Source organism: Alternaria alternata (genome assembly GCF_001642055.1).
Source record: "Alternaria alternata strain SRC1lrK2f unplaced genomic scaffold CC77scaffold_7, whole genome shotgun sequence".
NCBI lineage: Eukaryota > Fungi > Ascomycota > Dothideomycetes > Pleosporales > Pleosporaceae > Alternaria > Alternaria alternata.
This window is the reverse complement of record NW_017306196.1, coordinates 696,682-721,841: the sequence shown is the minus strand read 5'-3', so window position 1 is coordinate 721,841 and position 25,160 is coordinate 696,682. Positions and strand designations below refer to the sequence as shown.

Sequence of the window (25,160 nt, the reverse complement as noted above, 5' to 3'; positions counted from 1 at the left end):
GTTGAATAACGACCAGATTGAACCTCCATTACAAAAAGCTTTCAATCGAGCTACTAACTATTAGCACAGTATACACCGAAAAACAAGCTTTCCTGTATGTTCGAGGAGGAGAAGTCGGTTTGCTATAAAGTTATCCTTGTTGACAGCGGTGTGATGGCCGTGACCGATGTTCACCTACTCTGGGGAGAACGTGGAATGATCGCTAGGCATGCACGCGCTGATCGCTCAAATCCGCTAGGATGAAGCGAGGTCTCTGTAAGGTATGTTGCTGTAGAGCTCTTCAGAGTCGACAAGAAATTGGCGCATCTCGTTGGGATCATGTATATAGCAAGGGCTGATAGATTGAAAGCTCTAACAGGGACAGTGGAATAAATCTTCAGATGGTGTCTTGCTTTTAACATTTTTGAACAAGGACTTCATGGCGAACACTGGTGACAAACGATTCTTGGGTTCTGTTCATATCGAGTGCTCAACAGCCGCATGGTGTAGGACGTGGACCGAGCGAAAGTCTTGTCGCAGTCTTTCCAGTCTTGTAGCCGAACGGTTTAGATGGCAAAAAGAAACGCCCAGTTGTCTGGAACAGTCTCTCGTATGGTAACCTGGGCGTCCAGGTTTGCTGGTTTGTGAGCAATGTGAGCGCCTTTTGTTTTGTGACTAATCTAGCATCTTCATTCAAGTAGTCTGCATAGTCATATATGTTCGCGATACCTTGATCTAGTCGGTGAAGCTCTCGGACTTGGAAAGGGTTGTGAAGTTCTTGTCTAGGGTAGCAGACGGGCTGTTGGTGATTTTCATGGTTGACAGCAGACTCGTCAACAATCAATCTAGATCAATCTGATCAATCAAGCTGTGACAATTCGTATTGCACGCCAATCCAATCCAGCATATCGTAAAATAGGAGTCAATCAAGCTCAAAATTGCCAGATTGATTGATCAGATTGATAGGATTCAATCTAATCAATCAAGCCAATTCAGTCCGGGGCGCACAGATTGATTGGCTTGATCGTTGGCAAGTCAACTTGACAATAGTGGTGCTAAGGGCGGAGAAGGTTAAAGCATTTTGGGTACAGGACGTATGCGGTATTAAAGCGAGCTTATGTGCTGACAATCGCGGGAGTTTTCTACCCAAGCAATTGGTACGGTGACCATGGGTGTGTCAACTCGCGCAAGTGTAGTGTCGGTATTGAAGGTTTCTAATATGTAGGTGTGAAGAGTTGCTTTGTAGTTCGCTCGGGGAAGGACACCTTCACCTTGGTACCAATCTCAGCCAGCTGGTAGCAGTCGAGCATAGAAAGTTCACGGATGGTAAAGAGGCATGATGTAGATGGATCGTTTGTATATCGAACAAAAGGAGAAAGTGGTATTATCCTAACAAAACAACAAATTACAAGCAGATATACACAAGAGCTATCTGCTCATCAGCCTAGCGCAATGGAAGAAAGAACACCTTGGGTTCCTCCAAGGAACTTTTCTTCTTCCACCACTTATCTTCAGGCTTTATACCTACATACTGGAGTTGCTTCCATCCATCCGTCTTTCTTCGGGTATGACCACAACAAAGACAACTCTTCTCATAGAAACATAAGGAATGACCCAAAGTAGAAGGGGGTCGTCTCAGACAACAGTGTTCTCAAGGAGAGTAGCGAAGTGCAAAACAAGAAGATAGGGTCCCTAGGTTTGACCGTTCAACGCCAGGGTAGATAACATGGTAAGGAAAAGGGCATCAATGCTAATCTCGTTTCGATCGCTAATGATAAGACAAAGTAGAGGAAGAACGGAACAAGCAACGGCGACAATCAGCTTATCGCAAGTTGTGGCGTACAGCAGTGTTGGGTCGCTGGAGTGGTGTCGCGTACTTGGACACGGGGATCATGTCAGCGTGGACATCGTTGCCATCCACATCGTCATCGTCTTCGATGATACGTGTTGGTACGACGGGAATGTCGTGCGATCGGTGCTGTAAGCTGTGACGGTCTGGTGTTGTGCTGGCGCTGGCCATGGACATGGAGGTGCTAGACCTGTGGCTTAGGTCGGGAGTTGGGGGGATGCTTGAGCCTCGGTTGGGGCGAAGCATGTTGTCCTCATCGCCGTACTCGCTGCCAATGGTTGACTGCGCGCGACCTCCAGCTGAAGACATCTGGCCGACGCTGCTGCGACGATCACTGTGGCTATCGTCTTCAGTGTCAGCACGCTGGGCGAGCTGAAGGCCCTCTACAGCTGCAGCACACTGTTCTGAGATGTTGCGAATGATGTAGGCAATCGCGTCGGTCTTGTCGCGAAGGACACGGTCGGCAACGTCGACCATTGACTGGTTTGAGAAGCGCTTGGAGTTGCGTGCAGGGTTGTTGAATAGGCGCTGTTCCATGTCAGGTGTTACGTCCTCACCGTCGAGATGCTTGCCTTGTGCAGTGCTCGCTCTTGATTCCTGGCGGCTCTCAACGCCGGCTACGCCGCGGATAGTACCAACCTCAGACTTGTCCTTGATAGAACGGCGGCTCGGGGTTTGAGTCTGTGTCTCAGCGTCCTCAAACTCATCCTCGTCCTCCTCAGGAACATCCTCAAAGCCAGCATCCATGTAATTTGACATGTCGTCCTGGTTGAGCGACTTGACAATGTGCTCCATGTGGTGGGTTTGACCCTCGATGAGGGCACGAAGGTGAAGCACAACACGTTGCGTTTCGTCTCTTTGGCGCATGATGGCGCCGTTAGTGTGTTGCAGTGCAGCAAGCTCCTTCTTGTTCTTCTTCCTCTCACGCTCGAGCTCCTCAGCGATCTCTTGTTGAAGCACAAGCGCTTCGAGAGCATCATCACGCTGCTTCTCAGTACCAGACAGTCGGACAGTAAGCCTTGCGGCATCGTCCTTCTGTTGATCGATGAGACTGGTGAGGCGGCGGTTCTCACGCTTGTGGTTCTCAATTTTGACCTTGAGATCCTGGGTTTCCTTGGTGAGCTGCTCGGCGAAAGCCTGGAACTTGAGGAACTGCTGCTTCCAGCTCTCAAGCTCCTCGACCAAGAAGTTGTTTCTCTTAGTAACCTTACCGAGCTCGCTGTCCAAGCGTTGCTTGAGGTTGATGAAGTCAGTCCAGGCTTCTTGTGCGTCACGCGAGTATTGGTTGCGCTCGCGGACAATCTCGTTCAAGTGGCGCATCGACACCTTAGTCATCAATGGCTTCTTGACGGAGCCTCCAAATATGGCCTTCACTCCAGTGTTGCGGCCCTGATGTGGTATTAGCATGTGGTCAAATGTGTACTCGCGCGGCTGGATACATACCAATTTCTCGCACACGTGGTCCATAACAGACATAACCGCGTCTTGGGTCCACCAGTCAGGATCCTGGATGCTCTCAACCTCGCCACGCATCACGATAATTTGACCCGCGGGAATGAGCTTGCCACCGCCATACGCGGATCGCAGATGCTGTGGAACACCAGTCGGTGATACTTCGCCATTAAGAGCCTGCGTCAGACGTTGGATCATCTTGGTCCTCTGGCCCGCCGTAAGGGCAGTTGGCGGGCTGGAGGTCAGGACAAAATTGCGGTCCAAATCGACAACGAGGGCATCTGTAGGGGCTGTGAAGAGCGACCGGCATTCTGAGGTTACACCAAGAATGTATGGGCCCGGCTCCTGGACCAGATCCTTGACGTGACGCGCATGTACGACGGGTACGTACAGACCGCTCCACTCGTAAACCCTCACGCAGAAGCGGATAGTCTCGGCAGCGATCGTGAGCATCGCGGGGTAATGACTGGTGAAGATGATTCGTCGTGTTGGTGACACAGCAGCCTCTATCACACCAACGATGTTGGGGATTGACAGACACGTGAAGAGTGGCCACATGGCGAAATTTTGGAACCCAGTAGGCGAGGACGGGAACTGGTAGCACAGCGCATAGTCCTTCATGTCGATTCGAACCAGGTCGTTCAGACGAGGGGCGGGGAAGCTGAGGATGCGCGACACCTCTTCGGCGTGGAACAGATTCGTAGCCTTGTTCCAGTGAATCCACATACCGCGTAGGTAGTCGCCGAGCAAGTTGTACAAAGGGTATCGGGAGAGGAAACTAAGGCAGTACGGAATCCAGTATGTCTCGTCTGGGTTATCGAAAAAGTCGGGCTCGATTCGCTTGCGGAGGTCCCGGATGGTCTCAGCCCTCTTCTCATCAGCGCGAGACCAGACGCGCAGCGCAATGCCGTAAAGAGTGTGTGAAGAATCTTGTTGCAGAACAAAAGAGTGATGTACGCAATGCGGCTGGCTCCTGCCAGTGCAAATCTCGACGTCGTGAGGGAAACATGCCTGTAATACTAGTCAGTAGAGCGACAACAATGGCGTTGTTGTATGAACATACTCGCATAGCTGCATGCAGAGATCTCGCGATATCGTTGTCTTGCTCTAATCTTGGGCTGCTGCCCAAGATCTCAGGAAGCCAGAAGGTACCCACTGCACCCTTCATGTGCCCAATCTTGCCCTGAGATGGTGCAGGTGCCTTCACCCATTGCGACGGCTCCCGTCCAACACCGCACACCATGTAGGCATGAGTAAGAGTCTTTGGGCTCCTCGCGCCCTGCTTGACGTTGAGAGTTGACGGAAGCGGTTGGGTTATCCTTGAGTGAAGCGACGAAGTCCGGCTTGGGATGATGAGGCTGTGGTCGGCATTGTCTCTGGTGGGAGGACGCTCACTGGCGCCAGTACGAGGTCGCAAACTTAAAGAAGGGGCCATGTTGGCGGGTTCGTCGACGTCGGTCCTATCGAGGTGGCCGTTCGGGTACGGTTGTAGGGAGCGGCAGGCGGAAGAATCCAGTAATTATTATGACAGCTATAACTGTAAAAACATGAGGCTATGCGTGGAGGAGTCGGATAGGCAACCCGCGAGGACAAGAGAGAGCGGACCGTGAGTACTTTTACGCACTCCGTCAATTGAGGGCTCCGAGGTCACCTTGCTGCGGGCAGTAGAGGAGGGTAGCAGCAAGGGGGAATGATGGCTTTTGGGGAGCTCTGCCGCAGCGCGCGGACTGGATGCTGGGGGTTGAACGACCCGGAGACTAGCATGGGTGGCTTTCACAAGTTTCGGTTCGAGGAAATGAGAAGCATATCCCTGCTCCTTCGCAGGGTCCGTCTCCGGGCACGGTGCACGGCGCTGTCAGGGGCGCTTTTCCTGGATAACGGCTCGCTCGACTTCCTCGAGCGGCGCGACGGCAGCAAGGGCCGCAATCAAAGAGACGGGCGGTACAATGTACATTGTTGTGATATCTCTCTCTTTGCACATGCTGTGAGGATTCCTGCAGCCACGTCAAGCACCCGAAGCTCTGGTACCACGACTCGGTCAGCGAGAGCGTGCAGCGGCCTCAGCAGAGAACCCCCGCTGGTGGCAATAGCGCCGTATGGAATGGTCTTATGCTGAATACCGCATTGGGATGGATTCGAATCATTCGCAAGCCTTGTGCACGATGAGCACGTCTGCAGCGTGCATCCTCGCAGCAGCATGCATGAGCAGAGTTCCCGCACTTGCAGCTCGGACGGACCGCGAATGGAAGTGCTTAGAAATTGGCGAGCCATACCCCTGACGGCTGGTGGCTATCGGTCGCTGCCCAGCACGCGGTACATGAAGATCGCTTTCAGGCCCGCCAGGCACGTTTGATCCTGCGTAGTAGCTGGGAGGCGGGAGGCCCTTTCTGCAGGAGAGTTACGTCTAAGATGCACCGTCGAGATGTCGACCAGATACTCGATCGGCTCCACAGTCCGGTAAAGTGTGGTGGCCACGTACAGTAGTCTCGCGTGTAGTGGACCCTCTAGAACCAGACTTCGTTGTCTGCTGAGCTTTGCGGAGAGCAGCTGCAATCCGTGAGGCTGAAACACCGGGCAGTAATGTTATCTGGCAAATCGGGCGGCTTCGCCCAGGTTCGGTCGCGCAAACAAGGACAGGACTGGCTGCAGCCGGACACGACGAGAACGACTCGATTGCCTCTCAACAGCAGTAGACGAGCGCAAGCGCATAAATCGGCGCTCTCGACGTCGGTTTGATCTGCGCCTGGTGGACCTCGATGTAATTTGGCGTGGAGAATACTCCGACGCACTTAAGGAAAGGGTTCCCAGTCGCCCGAAGCCTGGCGAGTGTGCTGGCGGCGTGCGCCTGCTCCGACCATCGTTCGTTGAAAGGCCACGGATAAGCCGCCAATTTCCATGTTTATGGGAAGTTTGCGCATAGGGGTACAGTGACCGAGAGAGTGGAAAGCGTCGCAATAGATCTGCACTAGACGAGCGAAGAGCAGCGGACAGAGTTTTTGAATGTCGCGCTAGTCCAAACCACACAAACTTTCATAGCTGCTAGCATCTGCAGTCTTGCGTGCAGCATCGATCTAAGCAACGTTGCGAAATTGCTTACAGAGTAGATCTGCATGATTGTCACTCTACTGTAAAACTTGCATTCTGGTGCCGGTCGTCGCATCTTCAGACGGGACGATATCTGACTACAGCCACAACGCCGATATACGAAACTTTCCCTCGCGACCCATCATTGCCTCACACGCCACAACACGCGTCGCATCGATCAACTGCACCTACCGCCAGACCTTCCCTGCGCCTGTTCACGCCTACGGCTTCTCCGCCGCCCTTGGTGCGAAAGCGACTTCCCGTCGTGCCCCATCGCGCGCCAGATCTGAGGGCCTAAGTATTGGCGATCTGATATCACGTTATTCGTCTCCACTATTTGGGCGATATGACAGATGCAATGTTGCTGAATGAACTATGCAGTATATGGTATGTCTAGCTGGATTCCCCCCGTACTACGGGTAATAAGTTGGAGAAGTTCATATTCACTGGCAATCGACCTGATTTCTGCTCTATTTGCCTGTGAAATTAGCCAACACAACACAGCCGAGACGGAACAGAAAGCTAACAACCAACTAGCCATAGCAGCAAGTCCAAGTACAAATGTCCTGGGTGTAGCGCACGTACATGCTCGCTGCCATGCTACAAGCGTCATCAACAAAATGCGCAATGCTCAGGCAAGCGAGATCCAACAAAGTTTGTTAAAAAGTCTGATCTGGTAACCCCAAAGGGTATTGATCACGATTACAATTTCCTTTCGGGTATAGAACGTAATCTTGAAAAGGCCGAGAGGGTTGCAGGCGCTACAGCTGAGAGCACTCCTCAAGATGGTCTATCTAGCCGCCAGCGAGCGGGCGTCTCGTATAGTAAACTCGAAAATGCTGCTGGCGTTAAGATCATCCAGGCGCCGAAAGGCATGAGTAGACAGAAGGAGAATAAGTCACACATGTCTGCAACAAAGTAAGTCTCCTAGCACCAGCGTACTCACATGACACTGCTGATCTACGTGTTCAGAAAGGCTTCACGGAACATAGTATGGACCGTCGAATGGTTTGATGAAACCAAGAAACGTGTGGTTACTGAGACATCCTCTACACAATCGATAAAGGACGCACTGCCCTTCGTACAGCATGGCACAGACGGTACAAGTAAGAAAAGAAAGCTGAACAGCGAAGCCCCTCGTCGTGAAGGTTCACCAACAAAATCTACGCCACAACCGCAGGATGACGTTGCGCCCGCTTCAACGGATCAGGTCAACAATGCGGAGGCAGAGGTAATCTCCCCCGCACGAGGAACCCCTGCTCCAGAGCAAAAGGAACGCGCCTCCAAAAGACAAGCGGACATGACAGACACGCGTACTCGAGACAATCGTGATGGTGAGCCAAGCACCCAATCCATGGGCGATGAGCAACATAGGGTTTTTCTGCTAAAGCCACGCACGAGCACAAATCGCCACGTCCTCATACCTCTAGATCCTTCTCTCACCCTAGGTGAAAGCTTACACGGGCGCACTATCCTTGAATTTCCAACCATTCATGTATTCCCTGTTGAGATGGAGAAGTTGCCAGAAGACTTCATGTTAGAAGCAGAATATGCCTTGTTGGAGGGAGAGCAACAGAAAGAGTTTGACGAGATGATGAAGGAGCTCGATCCTGAGATATTGCGACGCCTGAAAGAAGGCGATGGCAATGTACAGATGCACGACAGAGCCGACGAGGATGTCGATAGTAAGAAGATACTAGACGTTCTCAAGCAGGATCTAGGAGGAAGGTTGTGATTTGCGGACCGAGAGGCGCAGTTACCGGAAAGTAATCCACTACAGCTAGCACTAAGAAGGATACGTAGTGCCAGCAAGCAGATAGAGGTATCGGATCACAAACGGCAGGTAGATAGACAATCGGAGTATTTCCTTTTGTCGCAGAAGCGCTTTGCTCCCATGTTATCACAATCACATCGGCTCTCCCTTTTCGAGCAACACCATCGTCCCATTTCCAACGTTTCAATACTCTTTCCAGTCGCTAATGACCAGGGTCCTTCTTCCCCTCTTACCCCAACCGGAACAATACCCTGCTTGTATACTTGCTTTCCCTGAACTCGTCATCTCTCGGCCCGGTTGGAGTTGCTTTTTTAACGCACGAATACGCCACACGCCACCCGTCATGGCTGTCAACGGTGTACCAGCGTTTCAGGTTGCATTGACAGCCTTACTTTTCTTTTTGGCACTGTCGTCCCATAGTCTACTATTATGCAGGTCGTCAAACACGTGTACAGCTGACCGCTCTCCATCGTCCCGCTGCCGAGCCGCGACGCCCTCTACCAATATCCTACAGCGAGCATCCGCCCCACATCACCAGCCGTCGCAACCTCAATCATCAACGTCAACATCATGAAAGTCAACCTAGGAACACCGACTAATACCGGGACCGATGCCGATGCCGATAAGAAGTGCTATCACAAGGATCCCCCGTTCACAATGACACAGCGTCCCCTTCATCATGACTTTGCCAGGTCCACCCAGCCCCTCGCGTAGCTTCAATAAGGTTTTCTCATACCATTCCCATCGCATACCCCTACTCCGCGAAAATATGGGGAAACAACTGAGTGGCAACGCGCCATCCCATTGAGTTCAAGATATTAGGACTAGGATCGAGGATCATTATCTCTAAAGAGAGACGCAACGCGGCATCATTGAGATCTTAGCGCCATTTCACATATAGCACCACATGTGGAGTCGCGCGCAAAATGTCGGATTGATATACCGGTGCCAATGGTTGCCAAATGAATTTACCTTGATGGCGGAGATGAAATTTTGTAGGACTACTTGACTTTTCGTGCTCGATTGGGGCTGTTCATTGGGCGAAGGATGCCGATGTCCCACCGTGCTCGGAGGTTAGGTGCTATGGCGTGTCCTGAAAGATTGAATATTTGAGATCATTCTACTTTCGCGGGCTGATGACTGCGATAGCCGTTAGATTCTAGGTCTGCTCCGCAGGCGGATGATGGGCAGAAGGGATGGCGGAGGTGTGCTCGGAGATGATGCTCAGCATATTGCGCAATCATAGGGTAAGCCAATTTGAATGTCGCTGGGCATGAATTTGTTGTCTTAAGCGGACTTGAATTCGTCCGATGGTGTTCATTTCGAGAATATCCCACGTAACGCACAATGTCCGTCGACACGGCTATACAGAGTCTCGAATTCAATAGCATGTGTAACACGCTATCTGGTCCCAAAGCCAGCCACTCGGGTTTCGTTCCTCGAGGCAGGGATCAGGTGGCTTTGCCATTGCGGCATGGAGCGTCATCAGGATCGTTCACGTCGACTAAGACTGTGCCGTATGAACTGTTGGAAATCCCTTCCTCTACACATCCCAGTATGACCCCAAACGTGCTTGAACGGACTGATGCAGTAATCTGAGCGAGCAGAGTACGCGGTATACGTATGGCTGTAGAGATTGATGCGACTACGTTATGCGCGCGTAGGGCGGCTAGTGAAACAGCTGCTTATGGCTATCAACTCCTAGGAGGGAGATTTTTGCGTGGTTGTAACTTATGTATGGAGTCTGGACGGTACCTGGGCGTTAGTATGTGTAACCATCCTAGTCTGTGTGAAGAGACGAATAGTTTGCAAAAGTCTTTGGTCAGCTTCGATCATCCTTCGTGCATCGACGTAGGAGTCTGCCAATCTTGTTCGATTATTTATTCAATCCAAGCAGCAATGGAACTTTCGTGATCCTATGTCGCTTTAGGCCTTGTTGTCCCTTCATCTAGAGACCTACTTCTGGAGCTCCAATAAGCCCTTGCTCTGCAAGTACTCGACAATCTCCTTGACGCTGTCCTCAACACTCTTCTGGTCACTCCTGATGTGAATCTCGGCGTTCTCAGGTGCCTCGTAGGGCGAGCTGATACCTGTGAATTCCGGGATCTTGCCTTCCCTTGCCATCTTGTACAGACCCTTGGGGTCACGCGCCTCAGCGACTTCGAGCGGCAAGTCAACGAAGACCTCGACAAAAGCCAAGGGAGAGTCTGAGCCGGTGGTTACAGCGTGCAGTTCGCGCGCCTGCTTGCGGTCGGCCTTGAAGGGAGAGATGAAGGATGTGATGGCGATTGTGGACGAGTCAGCGAAGAGCTTTGCGACCTGTAAAGGGATATGTCAACTGGCAAACTCTCTCGCAGGCGTATTCTGCGCAAAATGTCGTACCTCAGCAATTCTTCGAATGTTCTCGTTTCGGTCCTTCTCGCTGAACCCAAGGTCCTTGTTCAGTCCGAATCGGACATTGTCGCCATCAAGACGGTATGCCGCGAATCCAAGATGGAGGAGATGCTGCTCCAGTGCTGTCGCAATGGTCGACTTGCCAGATGCAGATAGTCCAGTGAACCAGATGGTGAAGCCCTTCTGCTTGCGGTATGTGTTGCGCTCGTCGCGCGAGAGCGATGGGTGCCATGTGATGTTGCTGTTCAGATTGTCAGTTCGTGTTTTCTGTGTTGCGCGTTGACGCGGGGTAGGTATAGTGGGGCTCACGTTGACATTTTGAAAGCTGTGATGGAGGTTCAGAACTGGTGAGGAAGACAAGGAAGTGAGAGAAAATAAAGTCTAATGAGGTTTGCTGTAGAGTAAAGGTATCTTATGCCGACAATTGACGGGTGAACGGACGACCAGTATTTCAAACGCGATCTCTAGGCTGTTGAGAAACATCGAATTCTTTTAGCGTTAATGACGCGATACAGGTCCACTCATGAGCGGGTAAGGCTGAGAGCGGAAAACATTCCTCACACAAGACATGAGACTATGTCTAGATAGGTAGGACTAATGCGATGCTTCCATGGGGCCCACTCAATCACTTTCAGGTACAGCCAGTGGCCATGAAGAAACAAGGAAAAGTTACCGCGAAGTGCATAGAAGCTTGTTCCATTTGAGCTGTACCCAGTAACTTGAGTCCACGATGATAGTCTGCCCTGAAGACATACACGGTATCTCGTTTCACAGTATGTTGATGTAAAGTACTGCGTATACCTTCAGGTAACTTCTCTGGCCAACCTACAACGCATCAAAACCGAGCATCTTCGTGCTTGCTCAAAAGTACCCGTTTCCCCCAAAGCTCGCAGCCCTCGCTCTTTGTCTCTTTTCCCTTGCTCTTCCATCATCCTCGAACCCGTAAGCAGTCTGTACATCCCCTCTGCTCCCGCTCTTCTTCAAACCCCCACTTGGTGGAACAGGATCAAAAGGCTTCCTCCTCCTCACAAGCTGGTATCCCCTATCCAACTCCACCTCAATCGCACACCTGATCTTGAGCGCTGTGACTGCCGGCCAAACACTCCGTTCTCCCTTCAATATCCAATAGTCAATCGCCTCTTTCGTGGGATTCTCGAGCAGCTTGAAGAAGTCGCTTGGAGTAAGTTCAGGCACCAGCGTGAGACTTGGGCCTGGAATGTTTTCGTCCAAGAGGAAACGACGGATGGAAGGGGGCAGTAGGCCCAACTCGTCGAGTTGTTGCAACCTATGCTGAATCTCTAGAACTACCAGACGCAGGATCGGCATGCTCAGTCGCCAGCGGCCATCTTGTTTGGGGTTAGGATGATGTGAGTCTGAGCGTAGGAAAGGTGCGAGGTAGGGCCTGGCTTGCGAGACGATGAAGTGGTTTACGTTGAAGAGCTCGCCGATGCGATGAAGGGGGGACTCGCGGTCTCGGTACGAGGCGTGTGTGTAGGGACGGAAAGTGGTTTTTGAAGCTGGAGACCAAGGGACAATATTGCCTTCATCGTCCTTGCACATCATTGTTACGGAATGGTAGAGGGTCGAGGAGGCTGTGGCGTTGGAGGCAAGAGCTGCAGACCAGACAAGCTAGGAAAGTTATTCTCTGCTTGTACACATGGAGAGGGCTAAGTACTTACGACATTAGGAGCGGTTAGGTAGTTCAGAAGGTTCGGTATTCCTCCACCACTAGCTGTCGTTACGGTGATATTCAGCACTCTTTTCGTCCTCGTATAAGCCTCTTCAAACGTCAAGTCTCCCACGTTTGCCCTCAGGACATTTTCCAGGACTCCAACATCAAGAAAGTGCCCTTCTTTCCACCATCGCCTCAAGCGGCGTATCAGTGTGCCTATCCAAGCGGTTCCTCCAGCGCCCTTCCTGTAGGGACGGTTTGTGAATGCCGTCAAGTCAATCGTGTTGCCTGTCAGGAACTCCAATAGCTCATCTTCGGTATGCACACCCACCAGTGCCGCTATCAAAGCACCCGTAGCAGTCCCAGCTATGATTCTAGGTAGTAACCCACGCAGATGGAGCGCTTTTACTACACCAAGATGACACATGCCGAAGACCTGTCCACCCTGCAGCACCAACACAGATCTACCAAACGCTTGCCTTGTGTCATGGAGAACATCCAATTTTGCCTGGTTTGTTAAGCCAGTATCCGAGTTTCGCGACGTAGGGTATTGGGTGAGGTTCTCGATGGCGTATGCGACTTGCGTGACATAGTCTTCGATCAATAGCTTCGTGCCGGCGTATGCGCGATTGTACAGGTTCGGCGCTGTTATGTTGCCGAGATTGCGTACGAGCCCGCTGCGAAGAAGGTTGATAAGCCCAAGGATGTCATTGTCCTCTTGAGCTTCGTAGATGGCGGAGAGACGTTGATGGATAAGGCGATGGTCGTAGTCTTTGCTTATGGCGGTCTGTCGCCTATGCAGTCGTTATCAGCAATTTTCCGGTGCGAGTATTTCCACTTAGAATTGAACGGCAAGTCTGCTTACCACATGTCGTAGTCGAGCACTTCATCGAGCTTATACGCAGCCGCCTCCCATTCCTCGAATAGCCGCGCATCACCGATAGCTTCCAGAAGTAGATCTCTCTGGCTCTTCTGCACCCACCACGCGTATAGTTTCTTCAACATATCAGCATTCTATCCGAAGATGTAGTAATTGACCCAGAATGGCCATTCAGTAGCAAAGGGAAGCTGACGCACTCGTTGCCAAAAGAAAGCCACGTCGAAGAAGCACAGGAGGAAACTCCACAGCGCTCCCGACACGACGTTCAGCGCTTCACTCATGGCGTAGAGCTATTTCGGATAGTGATCGGCTGATAGCGCCGCTGTGTCAATAGTCGCATGTTCATTCGTCGCGTTTGCGGAGATGTAGTGCCGTTGAGCATGTGGGAACGCTTGTCGGACTTGACGCGGACTTTCACATGCAAGTCAGCTGCAGACGTCAGGATGTGGCTGACTCGGACACTAGCCACGTGGCGTTAGTGCCCAACCACCGTGCGGGGCATTACGAGAGTATGTAATGCTTGACTTGACATTGCATCCTCCTTTGAGATTCTAGACAATATTTAAAGATGCCTGGTTCGTCTCTATGGCTGCTTCCGCCAGCAGACCATCCCCTTAACGAAGTCCTTCCTCGCCTTATCGACAAAACATCTAAACAGTTCAACTCACCCCACCGCTTCCTTCCTCATGTGACTCTGACTTCAGAGATATCGCCGTCCAAGTATGGATCGGATCCTCAGGCCTGGCTTGAATCACTCGATCTACCATCTGGACAGAGCATACAGATCAAATTCGAACGTCTAGGCAGCGAAGATGTCTTCTTCCGGAAGTTGTACATCAAGTGTGCGAAGGCTGCAGGGATCAAACAACTAGCACAACAGTGTAGAAGCCACGTCAATGGGTTTGAAGATGAAACAAACTCGAAGACTTGGGCTGAAGAGCAATACATGCCACATCTTAGCTTGATGTAGTAGGTCTATCAAACTCCAACACGTGTCAATGCTGACTGTCACAGCCACGACTGTAGCCAGGTCGACGAAACCGGGTTAGCATCAGTTGATACGCTTGAAGTCAACTTTGAAGAGAGAGGAGAATTAGGTGGTTGGTCAGGCGGAAGGGTGGTGCTTGTACCCACTGACAGATCAATTCTTCAGTGGCAGCCTATAGGTGAAAGGACACTTTAACATCATGAATCATGGAACAATGAAGGACATTATTTTGAAGGTTGTAGTGATTACTTCATTACTAGGCTAATTATACAATGTCATAGGAAAGCTTTCCTTGGTATCTCGCATGCAGTCGTCGTGATTGTGCGTAGTGAAATGCATCTATTTCATGAAACCGGCCTTGCCGTCACCATCGGCGTCAACCTCTGTGGAAATGGTTAGTAGATGTCAACAAATAGTAATGTGAACATGACACTTACTAGGGTTGAGCTTGTCCATCAGCGAAGGCTTGTGTTGACCTATTTCTTGTTGGCCTCATGTTCAGATTCTAGTTTTCGCGCTTCCTCTTCGGATGCTTGGGAGTGGGGGATGGCCTTTGAGCGGTCCTCGGTAAGGGCCTTGGGCAAGCTGCCATCCTCGTTGGGACGGTGCTCCATATGGCCCTTGTCGGTACCGCCCACGACGTGTCCACTGGGGTCTTTCGTACCTGTAGCACCGTGGTTGCCTGGTCTGAATTAGTATAATGTTTCCTGCTTGTGTTGAGAAGAATTACTTACCGCTGCGTGCAGGGTCCCTGAGATCCTGGCTATCGATCTTGCCGTCGTGGTTGCGGTCACCAACACCGCTGCCAACAACTCCTCCCTGAGTGGAAGAGCCGGTCAGGTTGCCCTGGCCGGCAACGCCACGGTCAGTGTGGGAGGTGTTGGAGTGGCTACCAGTCAAGTCCTTGGCGCTGACCTTGCCGTCGTTGTTGCGGTCAAGGGGGTTGTGTGTACCGGTAGTAGTAGAGTTGTGAGTAAGACCTCCCTCCCTCAGGCCAGCATCGCTGTGGTGGTTGGGGGTAGCGTCATAGTCGCCGTGACGGGCGTGCTCGTGGCCGTGGGAAGTGGTCTTGTGGGCGAGACCTGCAGCAGCGCCGATGCCACCAGCGCCACCGATGTTCTTCGGGACACCCTCAAACTCGTCGTAGCGCTCCTCGCGGCCGGTGAGAGCACCGCCCTTGGCCTTGAACTGCTCCATGGTCATGGCTGGGAGAGCAGTAGTCTCATGGTGGGTAGCCTTGTTATGGTGAACCTCATGGATGGGGACGGTGGTGTGGACAACGTTGGGCTGGATGGTCTCCTTCTGAACAACGGGCTGGATAGTCTCGTGGATGTGCTAAATGACGTCAGTGTTTGGTGGGGTATTGACGTGTTGCTGCTCAACTTACGTGGTGCACGTGCTCTCCGCCAACAGTAGGGGCAACACTCTGGCTGTGGGTGGTGTCCTCAATGCGGCGCTCGTCAGCAAAGCGAGCCTGGTCGTCGATCAAGGCCCTCTTAGTGGCATCGGCATCGCGGTGGTCAAACTCGCGGTGCTGAACAGCACCGAGCTTAGCAGTGTGTTGCTCTGGCAGGACCTCACGGTCGTGGACGGGCTGGACAGTGCGGTGGTAGTGGTCCTGGTGAACCTCCTTGTCAATGGCAGTGTTGATCTCCTCGTGTACGTGAGGCTTGATGACCTCGTGCTGAACAGCGGGGGCAACTGCCTCGTGGACAGTGGTGTCGTGGTGACCGGAGCGGCCCATGAAGTCGGTGATAGCTGCCTTGGCCTTGTCCATTTTGATTATTGTGTAGTGGTTGTTTGTTGGGTGGTAGTTTTGGTGTGGGTGGTGGATTGGTTGTTGGTGAGGTGTGGAAGAGTTGTGGTAGGTGTGATGATGATGCTCTCAAGGCGCTGCTTCACTGCCTTCTTATACAGAGAGGACGCTAGTAGGACAAATGCACGTCGACGTAATGGAGGAGTTCTGTTCCAGGTAACGTCGGCAGGTGCTGACTGCGTTCCTTGTTCACAGGGCAGGAAGCCATCATCGTGGGGCAGCAACAGTGGATTGAAGCTATCTGAGTCTCGATCGATGCTCCCAGGAGAGTCGATTGGTTGGCCGGGAGCGCGCCACAAACACCTGATGTACGTCAGGGACATTAGCTCAGTGGGTAGCGCTTAACATGGCGCCCCATGCTGGTACGCTTGACAATGCATACTGGCACTATGATGCAGCCGGTGCTGTCGTTCCACGCCTACCGCAGCCTAGTTGGTATGATGTAGTCATGCTGCGTGTCCAAACAGGAATTGGGTATCACGAAGGATTCAAAGCGTCGCAACACTCTCTGGGTGAACTTCTCAAAATGTTCAAGTGCTGGACCAATCTGGAGAGGAGCGACCCGACATCTAAGTGATCGGAGGGATCGGCGCTAGGGTCGTGCTCCTGCCATTCGGTGACACCGGGTCCGTGCAGCTTCCCGCGAACAGCTTCAGCACATCTCAGGAATCACACAATGCTGTTTTCTTCATCAACAACTCCATCAACCCCCGTCACACCCAAGTCTGCGCCTCCAGATGTCTCGGAAGTCCCGGTGGCCTGGCTGCGACTAGGAGCATGCTAGCAAGATCGCCATTGTTTTGGTACGCTAAGTTGATCAACAGTGGAGCCGCCCGCGACCAGACTCCCCCTCCCTGTCGTCATGCCGCTCTGATCTCCACTGTGACATACCGATGCGGCAATGAATGCAGTTTGCTTTTATCATGCATGCCTCCGGTACTCCGAATAACCAGCCGTACGCTGCGAAACACAAGTACCGCGGAATACGTCATGCTGAGTCGCCACTCGTGCCGTTGTCGTGAACCAACTGCATCAAAATATGCCACCAGCTCGAGTAGACTCAGTCGAGTAGAGAGAAAGAGAGCTTTACGAGAGGATCAAGTCTAGACCGCTCCGCGGACGCCGCGAACACGGGGCGAGAGCACTCCAAAGTTGCCGTGTGTAAGACTCAAGGCACTGGCTCCGTCGTCTGTGACACGGCATCAGCGAAGCTATTATTTCTCGCGGACCGTTTGCTCAAATGTCCAGACTCCAGAAGCTCCAAATATGCATCCTAGCTAGTTGTATGCACACTCTCCAGGCTTCGGCTTCGTTCTTGCCGGACGGTGCTGAAGGTTTCGTTTGCCTGCAGGTGCTGTGAGGTCATTCACCCTTACTTTTGTCACCGTGCTTCGTGAAATCAGACAATAGATCGGCGTCGCACCTAGCTTTCACCTGCGTTTGTCACTCCTCTGCATTTTGAACCGCCGACATGAAAGAAAAAATCGAAGAGAAGCTCAAGTCCGTTCTCCATAGGAGAAAGAAGTCTACGCCCACGCAATCCCCTCGAGCCTCGTACGAACAGTCCGAGGAGACTAGTCCGCGCACCCAGCAGCACCCAGCATCACCGCGCAGCCGTCTCCAGCAAGATTCCGCAATCGCAAACGATGCTTTTCACTCGGACACGAGGAGTCAACCACGGGACTCTGCCTACCACGACGGACGAGCGAGTCATGCGGCAGCAGCTCCGAACACGGACCTCAATGGATCCATTGCGGATGATTACAGATCTTACCTTCCAGCTTTAGCTTCTGAAGAAGACCCAATGGCCGAGGCAGACGTACCAGACAGACATCTTCGATATAGACCATCGACTGATGCGGGGCGGTTGAAGCCTCTTCCCGACACACCAAGTACGCCAGAGAAAACAGTCAGAATATTGTGACAAAACATTGACGTAGTAGCAGATTCTTCAAGTCATCATCGCGTCGATCGCTCCAAACACCTGATCGATAGTACTGGCCCTGGCAGCACAATACGCGCAGTACCGTCTGAACCCTCCAGACACCAAGTCAGCAACGCCGGCTTCAACGATAGCCTTCGATCGCACAGAGAGAGTTCTCCATATGAGAACCATGGCCTGATGAAGAGTGGTCATCCGGTGGGAGGGTCTGCCGAGGATGATGCGCTGGCTGTGAAGCCTGTTCCAGGTCTTGCAATTACGAAGGACCAACATGGCATGGACGGTAGTCATGACTGGAAGACGAAGCAGAAAGCTATGCTTGAAGGTGTTGTGAATCTGAAAGATACTGTGGATACGGATAAAGATGTCACCGTCGCCCCAGGTAAGCTCCGTCCCACTCAATGGTTGCGATATGTCTAACAGACCGATAGCCGTTGTACACGAAGTTATCAAGCCACATGAGCACGAGGTTATACAGCAGCGCATCCACCGCGAGATCCACAACTATACATACTACCACCGGCTACAGCCGGTTCTTCAGACCGAGGTCCTCCCCCCTCGTCACTTCATTCCCAATCCTGATGGAGAGGGCTTGATCGAGATTTCTGCCGACGAGTTGCCAAATCGTACTGGTAAGAACAGATGGTGGGACATAGTCCAGAAGGAGCCAGTCCTTCCAGCAACTCCATTCGAATGGCGCACGGAGCCGCAGATTATTGAGGGAAAGCCGTACATAACCGAAGAGGGCTTCGAACGTAGGGAGACGACTATCATCTATCCACCAAAGCTGGCAGATATGTCGCGCTATCAAGGACTGGTTCAGCCAGTGCATTTCGATCACAAAACTGGAGAGCGATGGTTGGGAGAAGTAACGACGGTTGAGAAGTTGAACCGGGAGCTGGAGCGTACAGAGGACGAGGATTTCATGACCATGAAGGACATTACTGCAGATTTGCCGAAAGTTTCATCAAGTCCCTCTGTCAAGCGGAAGCCTGTCGGTCGCGACTCTCTCTAGCGATTCACTCGCTATCGGTTATCAAGCATGCATCAGTTCAGCGAAGGCGCCATCGGGGGAGGTGGGTTTCATAAACTGTACCTCTAACATGTATATCTAGGGTCCAGTGACCACATTATGACTAATTCGTAATCTGCTTTTCCTCATGACCAAACCCCTACTTCTTGAATGCCCCATCTCTTCACGAAGTGGCCATTTGGCCGTCACCAGCTCGCCGAGATCGTGCAACTACATTGCGTCGTGCCTTCCTTTCTCTATCCGTAACCACTGAAGTGTCCGGAGCACCGTAATGAACACCAAACACGCCCTCAGAATCATCAAATCATCGCCCGAGCACGATGCGCACCACAAGTTTCAATCCTTAGGTCGGTTGTTACAACGGAACCTCGACTCATGGGCTACGAACCGCATGCTCTCAAAGTAGCCACTCACAGCTCTGGATCCCAAGATAACTTCAAAGCTCTTAAGCACCTGCTGCCCCGACTGTTGTCATAGTATTTGCGCCTATGCATGTTTTCAACTTCTCAAGTACTTGTCGCGACCCGCCTGCAGAATGCAAAAGTTTCGCTGTCGCGATGTCCAGTATCGCAATGTCGCACCGTTCCCCGAGTTAGCATACGGCCGGTCGCCCGACGATCCGTACTGCAGAAGCGCAGGATATATGAACAAGCCAGAAAGTGATGGCAGACGCGATGTTCCTGGTTGCCTGTCCGGTATACGTAATCCCAAGCTTTGTGGATTTCTTGGTCGCGGTATTTCGAACGTGTAGGATGATGGGAGGAAGTCTCTATACGCTGCTTTACTATGCGCGACTCGCACTCACAGATCAGCAAAGCATGGTATCTGCCAACCGTCCTCCATAATAACCTTACTGTCAACACATCGGTGTAGGAAGGTCTGCAGATGGAAAGCTATCGTCCTGTGTAGTTCGGGGAGGCGAAGCATGAGCAAGGACTTCCCGCCAAGAGTCAGCGACAGCGTGGGGTGCGTTATTTCTACATCCACCGGTAAGCTGAAGCTTGCTTGGTAGAGGTATCATGACTTATGTCTTAAATGAAGAAAGAGGCTGGCTCAAGCGACCTAAGGCTGACAACCTGACAGCCAACACGCTATCTCGTGGCGCTGTAGCGTCACATCGCAGCATTTCAGCATTACATCGTCATTCCCCATAGGCAAGGAAAGCGACACACGAGTTTACGTATCTACCAAGCAAGAGTCTCGATTTACGGCACGCAGCTTCTAGTCCTTTTCGATGCAGCGGGGGGGCTGTCAAGTGAGGACTAGAAGTTGGCTTGGGTCCGAGCTAGTGGCCGCCTCCGAAGTATAGACAAGCCTCTGGCATACAGCGGAGGCAAGGAAGCAAGCCTGGAGCCAACCCACCAGCCTAGAAACGCCAAGGTAGCTTCAGCCGTTCGAAAAACAACGCGGGCTCGGTCATTGGAGAACAATCGCAGGCCAAGATACACTCAAGAGATGGAGGGGTTTTGTCCCACAAAACTGGTGAGAAGGATTCGGAGAAGCCGACAGGGAAGACGATGTGGCCCGATAGCAAGAATTGCGCGAGCTGGACATGCGAAAGAGCCTGCTAGATGCATCATACGAAGCATTCACGGTCTCGAGAGTACAGTGGGCTGCGCCAGCGCTGATTGTGTACGCAGGACCCCGCATGGGGGCTCTCCTAACCAACAATGTCCAGCTAGCGATGCCGGGTACCTCGACCCCTGCACCAAAAACGTCGTTATCGGGTCTTTTGCCCAACACGCGGCGCACGAGACAAGGATTCACCAGCCCTGAATATTCCCCCAGATGAACAGCCGTTTGGCCAGTGAAGGACAGAGGAAATGTGAATATGCCTGGCGCAGCCCCACCATGGCAAACGCCAAATCGCTCATCTGCAATTCGCCCTCCACTAACATTCAGCCCAAACCTCAAAGAAGCGGGATAGTTGCGAATGCCCAGTCAGCCTAGCGCGATCTACAGCGTTCACCACGAGGAATCCGCCTATGCAGGGTTTCCACTTGCTCACGCTAGAGTAACTGAGAGGTATTTAACAGCCCGCTCCGCAACTCCGTTTGTTATCTCGCACGACGACGATCAGCCTTGCTTACAACCCATAAGAACACAGCCCCATATCCTGATTCTTGGTACATGGCTTTCGTAGTGCAGTATTTTGCTCTACTTCTCAAAACCATACTCTGAAGTCTAGCTTTGAGGTTTACGACTTTGAACTACAATGACCTCGTACGGCAAGGACTTTGAAACTGGCGGTGGGCCTTACGAGGTGAAGAACCCAGGTTACGTTGCCGCCGATGAAGAGAAGAACCACTACGATGACGGCCCTCGCCGCCCTAGTGCAGTCGGGTCTGTGAGAGCAATTACCGACCAGACGCACCGAAAGCTCAAGAGCAGACATATCCAGCTTATCGGTATTGGAGGAACTATTGGCACAGCTCTATATGTGCAGATTGGTCGAGGTTTGATGAATGGAGGTCCTGGAAGTCTGTTCCTTGCATTCTCGCTATGGTATGCAATCTCAATCGCGTTGTCTACGGCGACGAGCTAGTGCTAATATTGTACAGGTGTACTGTCATTCTAGCTGTGACGCTCAGTGAGACTCTCCATCTCCCAATTTCCAAAGCGACAAGTCCTTCCCATAGCGACAAAGCCCAAGCACTTTATCCAATATCCCAAAGCACCCTTCTTTACCGCTCGCGCTAAGATGCCGAGCTACAGCTAATGCAGTTCCACAGGTATCGCAGAGATGGTTACTTTTCTCCCCATATCCTCGCCCTTCATTCGATTTGCTGGAAGATTCGTGGACGATGCGTTTGGATTCGCTGCTGGCTGGAACTTCTTCGTTTTTGAAGCTGCTCTCGTGCCTTTTGAAATCGTGGCTTGCAATGTCATTATCGGGTTCTGGTCTGATGTAGTGCCCACAGGCGCCATCATCGCCATCGTGCTCGTGCTCTACGCGTACGTCGACGACTCCATTTCTACAATCCGACTTTTGCATGCTTTTGGCGCCTGCTTCAGAGTAACTGTGAAGCATTGTGCTCAGCTTTTGCCCTCTAGTAGTTCTCTAGGCAATGCAATTGAACCAAGTACTGACAAAATTCTAGTGTAATCAACATGATGGCCGTCAAATGGTACGGTGAGACGGAGTTCTGGGCCGCCATCGGTAAAGTGCTTCTTATCATCGGCCTGCTCATCTTTACCTTCATCTCCATGTTGGGAGGCAACCCTGAGAAAGACCGCTACGGATTCCGCTACTGGAAGAACCCGGGGAGTTTCACAGAACTTTACTACGAAGGCCAGCTCGGTCGCTTCCTAGGCTTCCTCCAGTGCCTGATCCAGGCTTCTTTCACAATTGCCGGACCCGATTATGTCTCTATGGCTGCAGGAGAGACAGAGAACCCACGCAAAGTCATGCCTCGCGCTTACAACGCCGTCTTCTACCGTTTGACCACTTTCTTCGTACTCGGCTCGCTAGCCGTGGGTATCAACGTGCCTTTCAACGACCCAGAGTTGATTGGCGCCTTCCGTGACGGCAAGCCAGGTGCGGCAGCTTCACCCTACGTCATCGCCATGAACCGACTCCGTATCGAAGGCCTACCTCACGTTGTCAATGCTGGTGTCCTCGCCTCCGCCTTCTCCGCCGGAAACTCCTACGTCTACTGCGCATCTCGTTCCCTTTTCGGTCTTGCTTTGGAAGGAAAGGCACCTAAATTTCTTACAAAGTGCACAAAGCAAGGTGTGCCTTTCTACTGTGTCCTCTTCGTCCTCATGATTGCCCTCCTTTCATTCCTTCAGCTTGGCCAAAACTCTGCTGTTGTGTTAAACTGGTTCGTCAGCTTGGTAACGGCGTCCCAGCTTATCAACTTCAGCGTCATGTGCTTTACCTTCCTGAAGTTCTACAAGGCGTGTAAGGTACAGGGTTTGGACCGAGACACACTGCCATACAAAGGTATGGCACAGCCTTACGCGGCATGGTATGGCCTCGTCACGACTTTCGTTATGACGTTCGTTGGAGGTTAGTTATCCACACAAGAAGTGCATGTGAGACATAGACTAATGCTTACACCCACATCTAGGTTATACTGTGTTTTTGAAGGGAATGTGGGATGTACCTTCGTTCCTGTTCTCGTACTTGATGTAAGTATTCACCTTCGTGGCTGTCTCCACCATCAATATGGCGAAGTGCTGATCTATGGGACAGGGTGTTCGCGTTTCCCGTCCTCTTCATATTCTGGAAGCTTCTTAAGAGAACAAAGTGGATTCCAGCACACGAAGCGGATCTTGTGACTGATCTCGCCGAGATCGAAGAGTACCATCGTACGTTTGTGGAGAAGCCAGAGACCAATGCTTTCAACCGTGTTTTGGACAAGTTGTTCGGATAGGCTCCTGCGGCGGATGATACAGCTGCTGTTGGGGTCGGAGAAGCCCCTACTTGTTGGCTCGCTCTTGAGACCATATGTCTCTCTTTTTGGAGCCATACATGTGCCCGTTAGGGTAGCACACATGAGACTTATGAAAATGTATGAGATTCATGACAATAACGAATACGATGGGTCCTGGAGAAGCCTATCCCTTCTCAATGAACCTAGAGAGTGTACATGATGAAATGATGACAAGCCAAACAACAAAGTAACAGTGTATAGATTTAGGGTATGGTCTAATGTTCGGGGTGCATCCTATCATTAAAAGACAAGCATCCTTGTACCCAAACAGCCTAGAGAAACTCGCAACCAAGGGTATCAAGTATATTCTCAAAGTAATTTCCCAACACAGCAGCGACGAGCTCAAGATCTGTTAATGACGGCAAACAACTCAGAACAAAAACGTGGGTATGTCATCCAACTTTGCAGCTTTCCGCTTCCTCTCTTTCTCATCTTTCTCCCGCTGGGCTTTTCGTTTTGCAAGACGATCCGTGGTTTCCTTGCTGACACCGCCACTATCATTACTGCTGTGATTCCTGATAGGTACGTCTTCGTCGAACGAAATAGTCGATCGTCTCACTTTAGCGTCGCCTCTATCGTTGAGAGGAGCAGGTGGCTGTGAGTGTCCGCTAAGAGATGGTGAGCGCGATGTATTTTGTGTCTTAGCAGGCTGCTCTAGCAAAGACTGTGACGATGCTTTACTCTTCTTCGGATCCCAGTCATCAAGCATATCGAAGGGCGTTGCGCGACCCAATCTTGAGCGAGGTTTTGCTACGGCTTTAGGTGGCGCAGGCTTAGCGAAGGTAGGGTTGGATGGCCTCGGATCAGGCGAGGCAGAATCTTGCCCTCCCACTATGCTGCCCCTTCGGGCTAGGGTTGGCGTGGTGGTGGCTCTGCATGGTGGCTTAGCTGAGAGGCGCGGTGCATTCAAATCATCGCTGTCGTTATCGCTATCTTGTGCTGCAAATGTCCCGGGTGTTCCTTTACATGCGACCGTAGCATTGTTCGATAAGGACCTAAATGTAGACACAAGGTTGCTTCGACTAGATGGCATGGTCTGCTCTTCCTTGTTGTCCTCTTCTTCTCCCTTGGACGCAAACACATCACGAATGGCCTTCTTCTGCTTCAATTCTTGAACCCTGGCCTTCTCTTTCATAGCGCCAGTAGTCGACCTTTTTGTATTCGCAACAACTGGTCTTGCAATGTCGGCCGCTTCTTTTTTCTTCTCTTCGATGGTCGCTTTGAGCCTCTCGTATTCGGCGATATGCAAGTGTCGCGTGAATAGCTTTGCCGTCTCCAGAAACTCATCTTCGACCATCATCCATTCATCGTCGCGCAAATCGAACTTAGATGCAGCTCTATGCATGCCTTCCACAAATGGCTGCTCGAGGTCGTTAACTGGAGGCGGAGACGATGAGCCTTCACGTTTCTTACGCAGTGCGTCTTTGGCCCTGGCTTTAGTTCGGGGCGTTGATGGTTCTGCTGGAAGCCCGGGAAGGTCGTCGTCCGACTCATCTGATCTTCCTGTTCTGCTTGCCAGAACCGTGTCGTCGAAGAAACCGTCATCTGTATCAGTCGCATTGTGTGACTTTGTCGTTTGCTGCGATGATGCTGGTTTGATTTGTGCCCGACTTCCGCCACTCTTCTTCGCCCAAGGTAGTTGACGCGGCATGGTGCCTGGAAGATTGATCAATCAGCCGTGTATTGGCGAAATTTGAGGGTGTAGGGAGCGATTAGAACACGACATAATGTTCGAGAAACACTAGAGCAACACAGAATGGTATCACTCCGCAAAAGCTGCTAAAGTGATTGAGAAGCGCGTGCACGCAAGTGAATTGTTCACGATCGCCTGGCCACGTGCAATGACGCGCTTGTGCCT

General features: G+C 51.8%; 9 protein-coding genes across 9 annotated transcripts; 4 read left to right on the top strand and 5 right to left on the bottom strand.

Moving 5' to 3' along the window:
- Positions 1-1,701: 1,701 nt before the first annotated feature.
- On the bottom strand, positions 1,702-4,842 carry CC77DRAFT_786674 (hypothetical protein). Its single transcript, XM_018533173.1, has 3 exons — positions 4,344-4,842; positions 3,272-4,291; positions 1,702-3,217 (listed from the first exon to the last, which is right to left on the bottom strand). Exons 1-3 carry the CDS (start codon positions 4,713-4,715, stop codon positions 1,802-1,804), a joined length of 2,808 nt encoding a protein of 935 aa, XP_018387555.1. The 5' UTR covers positions 4,716-4,842; the 3' UTR covers positions 1,702-1,801.
- A 2,090-nt stretch (positions 4,843-6,932) lies between these two features.
- Positions 6,933-8,099, top strand: CC77DRAFT_932658 (hypothetical protein; the record flags this gene model as incomplete). Its single annotated transcript, XM_018534269.1, has 2 exons — positions 6,933-7,282; positions 7,337-8,099. Coding segments are annotated over 2 exons (1,113 nt in total), but the record flags the coding sequence as incomplete, so codon positions are not given.
- A 1,974-nt stretch (positions 8,100-10,073) lies between these two features.
- CC77DRAFT_786633 (adenylyl-sulfate kinase) lies at positions 10,074-11,121 on the bottom strand. Its single transcript, XM_018533172.1, has 3 exons — positions 10,842-11,121; positions 10,521-10,773; positions 10,074-10,457 (listed from the first exon to the last, which is right to left on the bottom strand). Exons 1-3 carry the CDS (start codon positions 10,847-10,849, stop codon positions 10,095-10,097), a joined length of 624 nt encoding a protein of 207 aa, XP_018387553.1. The 5' UTR covers positions 10,850-11,121; the 3' UTR covers positions 10,074-10,094.
- Positions 11,122-11,393: 272 nt separating this feature from the next.
- Positions 11,394-13,209, bottom strand: CC77DRAFT_1030092 (hypothetical protein; the record flags this gene model as incomplete). Its single annotated transcript, XM_018526559.1, has 3 exons — positions 11,394-12,161; positions 12,212-12,998; positions 13,070-13,209. 3 exons carry the CDS (start codon positions 13,207-13,209, stop codon positions 11,394-11,396), a joined length of 1,695 nt encoding a protein of 564 aa, XP_018387552.1.
- A 434-nt stretch (positions 13,210-13,643) lies between these two features.
- CC77DRAFT_1093588 (2, 3 cyclic phosphodiesterase) lies at positions 13,644-14,376 on the top strand. The gene is made up of 2 exons (XM_018529687.1): positions 13,644-14,053; positions 14,099-14,376. Exons 1-2 carry the CDS (start codon positions 13,653-13,655, stop codon positions 14,265-14,267), a joined length of 570 nt encoding a protein of 189 aa, XP_018387551.1. The 5' UTR covers positions 13,644-13,652; the 3' UTR covers positions 14,268-14,376.
- A 172-nt stretch (positions 14,377-14,548) lies between these two features.
- On the bottom strand, positions 14,549-15,849 carry CC77DRAFT_1060033 (hypothetical protein; the record flags this gene model as incomplete). The annotated part of the gene is made up of 3 exons (XM_018528300.1): positions 14,549-14,754; positions 14,807-15,407; positions 15,460-15,849. 3 exons carry the CDS (start codon positions 15,847-15,849, stop codon positions 14,549-14,551), a joined length of 1,197 nt encoding a protein of 398 aa, XP_018387550.1.
- A 1,328-nt stretch (positions 15,850-17,177) lies between these two features.
- Positions 17,178-19,122, top strand: CC77DRAFT_786348 (hypothetical protein). Its single transcript, XM_018533170.1, has 3 exons — positions 17,178-17,780; positions 17,835-18,212; positions 18,262-19,122. Exons 1-3 carry the CDS (start codon positions 17,360-17,362, stop codon positions 18,843-18,845), a joined length of 1,383 nt encoding a protein of 460 aa, XP_018387549.1. The 5' UTR covers positions 17,178-17,359; the 3' UTR covers positions 18,846-19,122.
- Positions 19,123-20,930: 1,808 nt separating this feature from the next.
- Positions 20,931-23,289, top strand: CC77DRAFT_1019133 (hypothetical protein). The gene is made up of 6 exons (XM_018524764.1): positions 20,931-21,368; positions 21,425-21,453; positions 21,596-21,818; positions 21,965-22,875; positions 22,937-22,997; positions 23,062-23,289. Exons 1-6 carry the CDS (start codon positions 21,079-21,081, stop codon positions 23,240-23,242), a joined length of 1,695 nt encoding a protein of 564 aa, XP_018387548.1. The 5' UTR covers positions 20,931-21,078; the 3' UTR covers positions 23,243-23,289.
- Positions 23,290-23,389: 100 nt separating this feature from the next.
- CC77DRAFT_1019130 (hypothetical protein) lies at positions 23,390-25,119 on the bottom strand. Its single transcript, XM_018524763.1, has one exon. The coding sequence runs from the start codon at positions 24,645-24,647 to the stop codon at positions 23,673-23,675; it is 975 nt and encodes a 324-aa protein (XP_018387547.1). The 5' UTR covers positions 24,648-25,119; the 3' UTR covers positions 23,390-23,672.
- Positions 25,120-25,160: the final 41 nt, after the last annotated feature.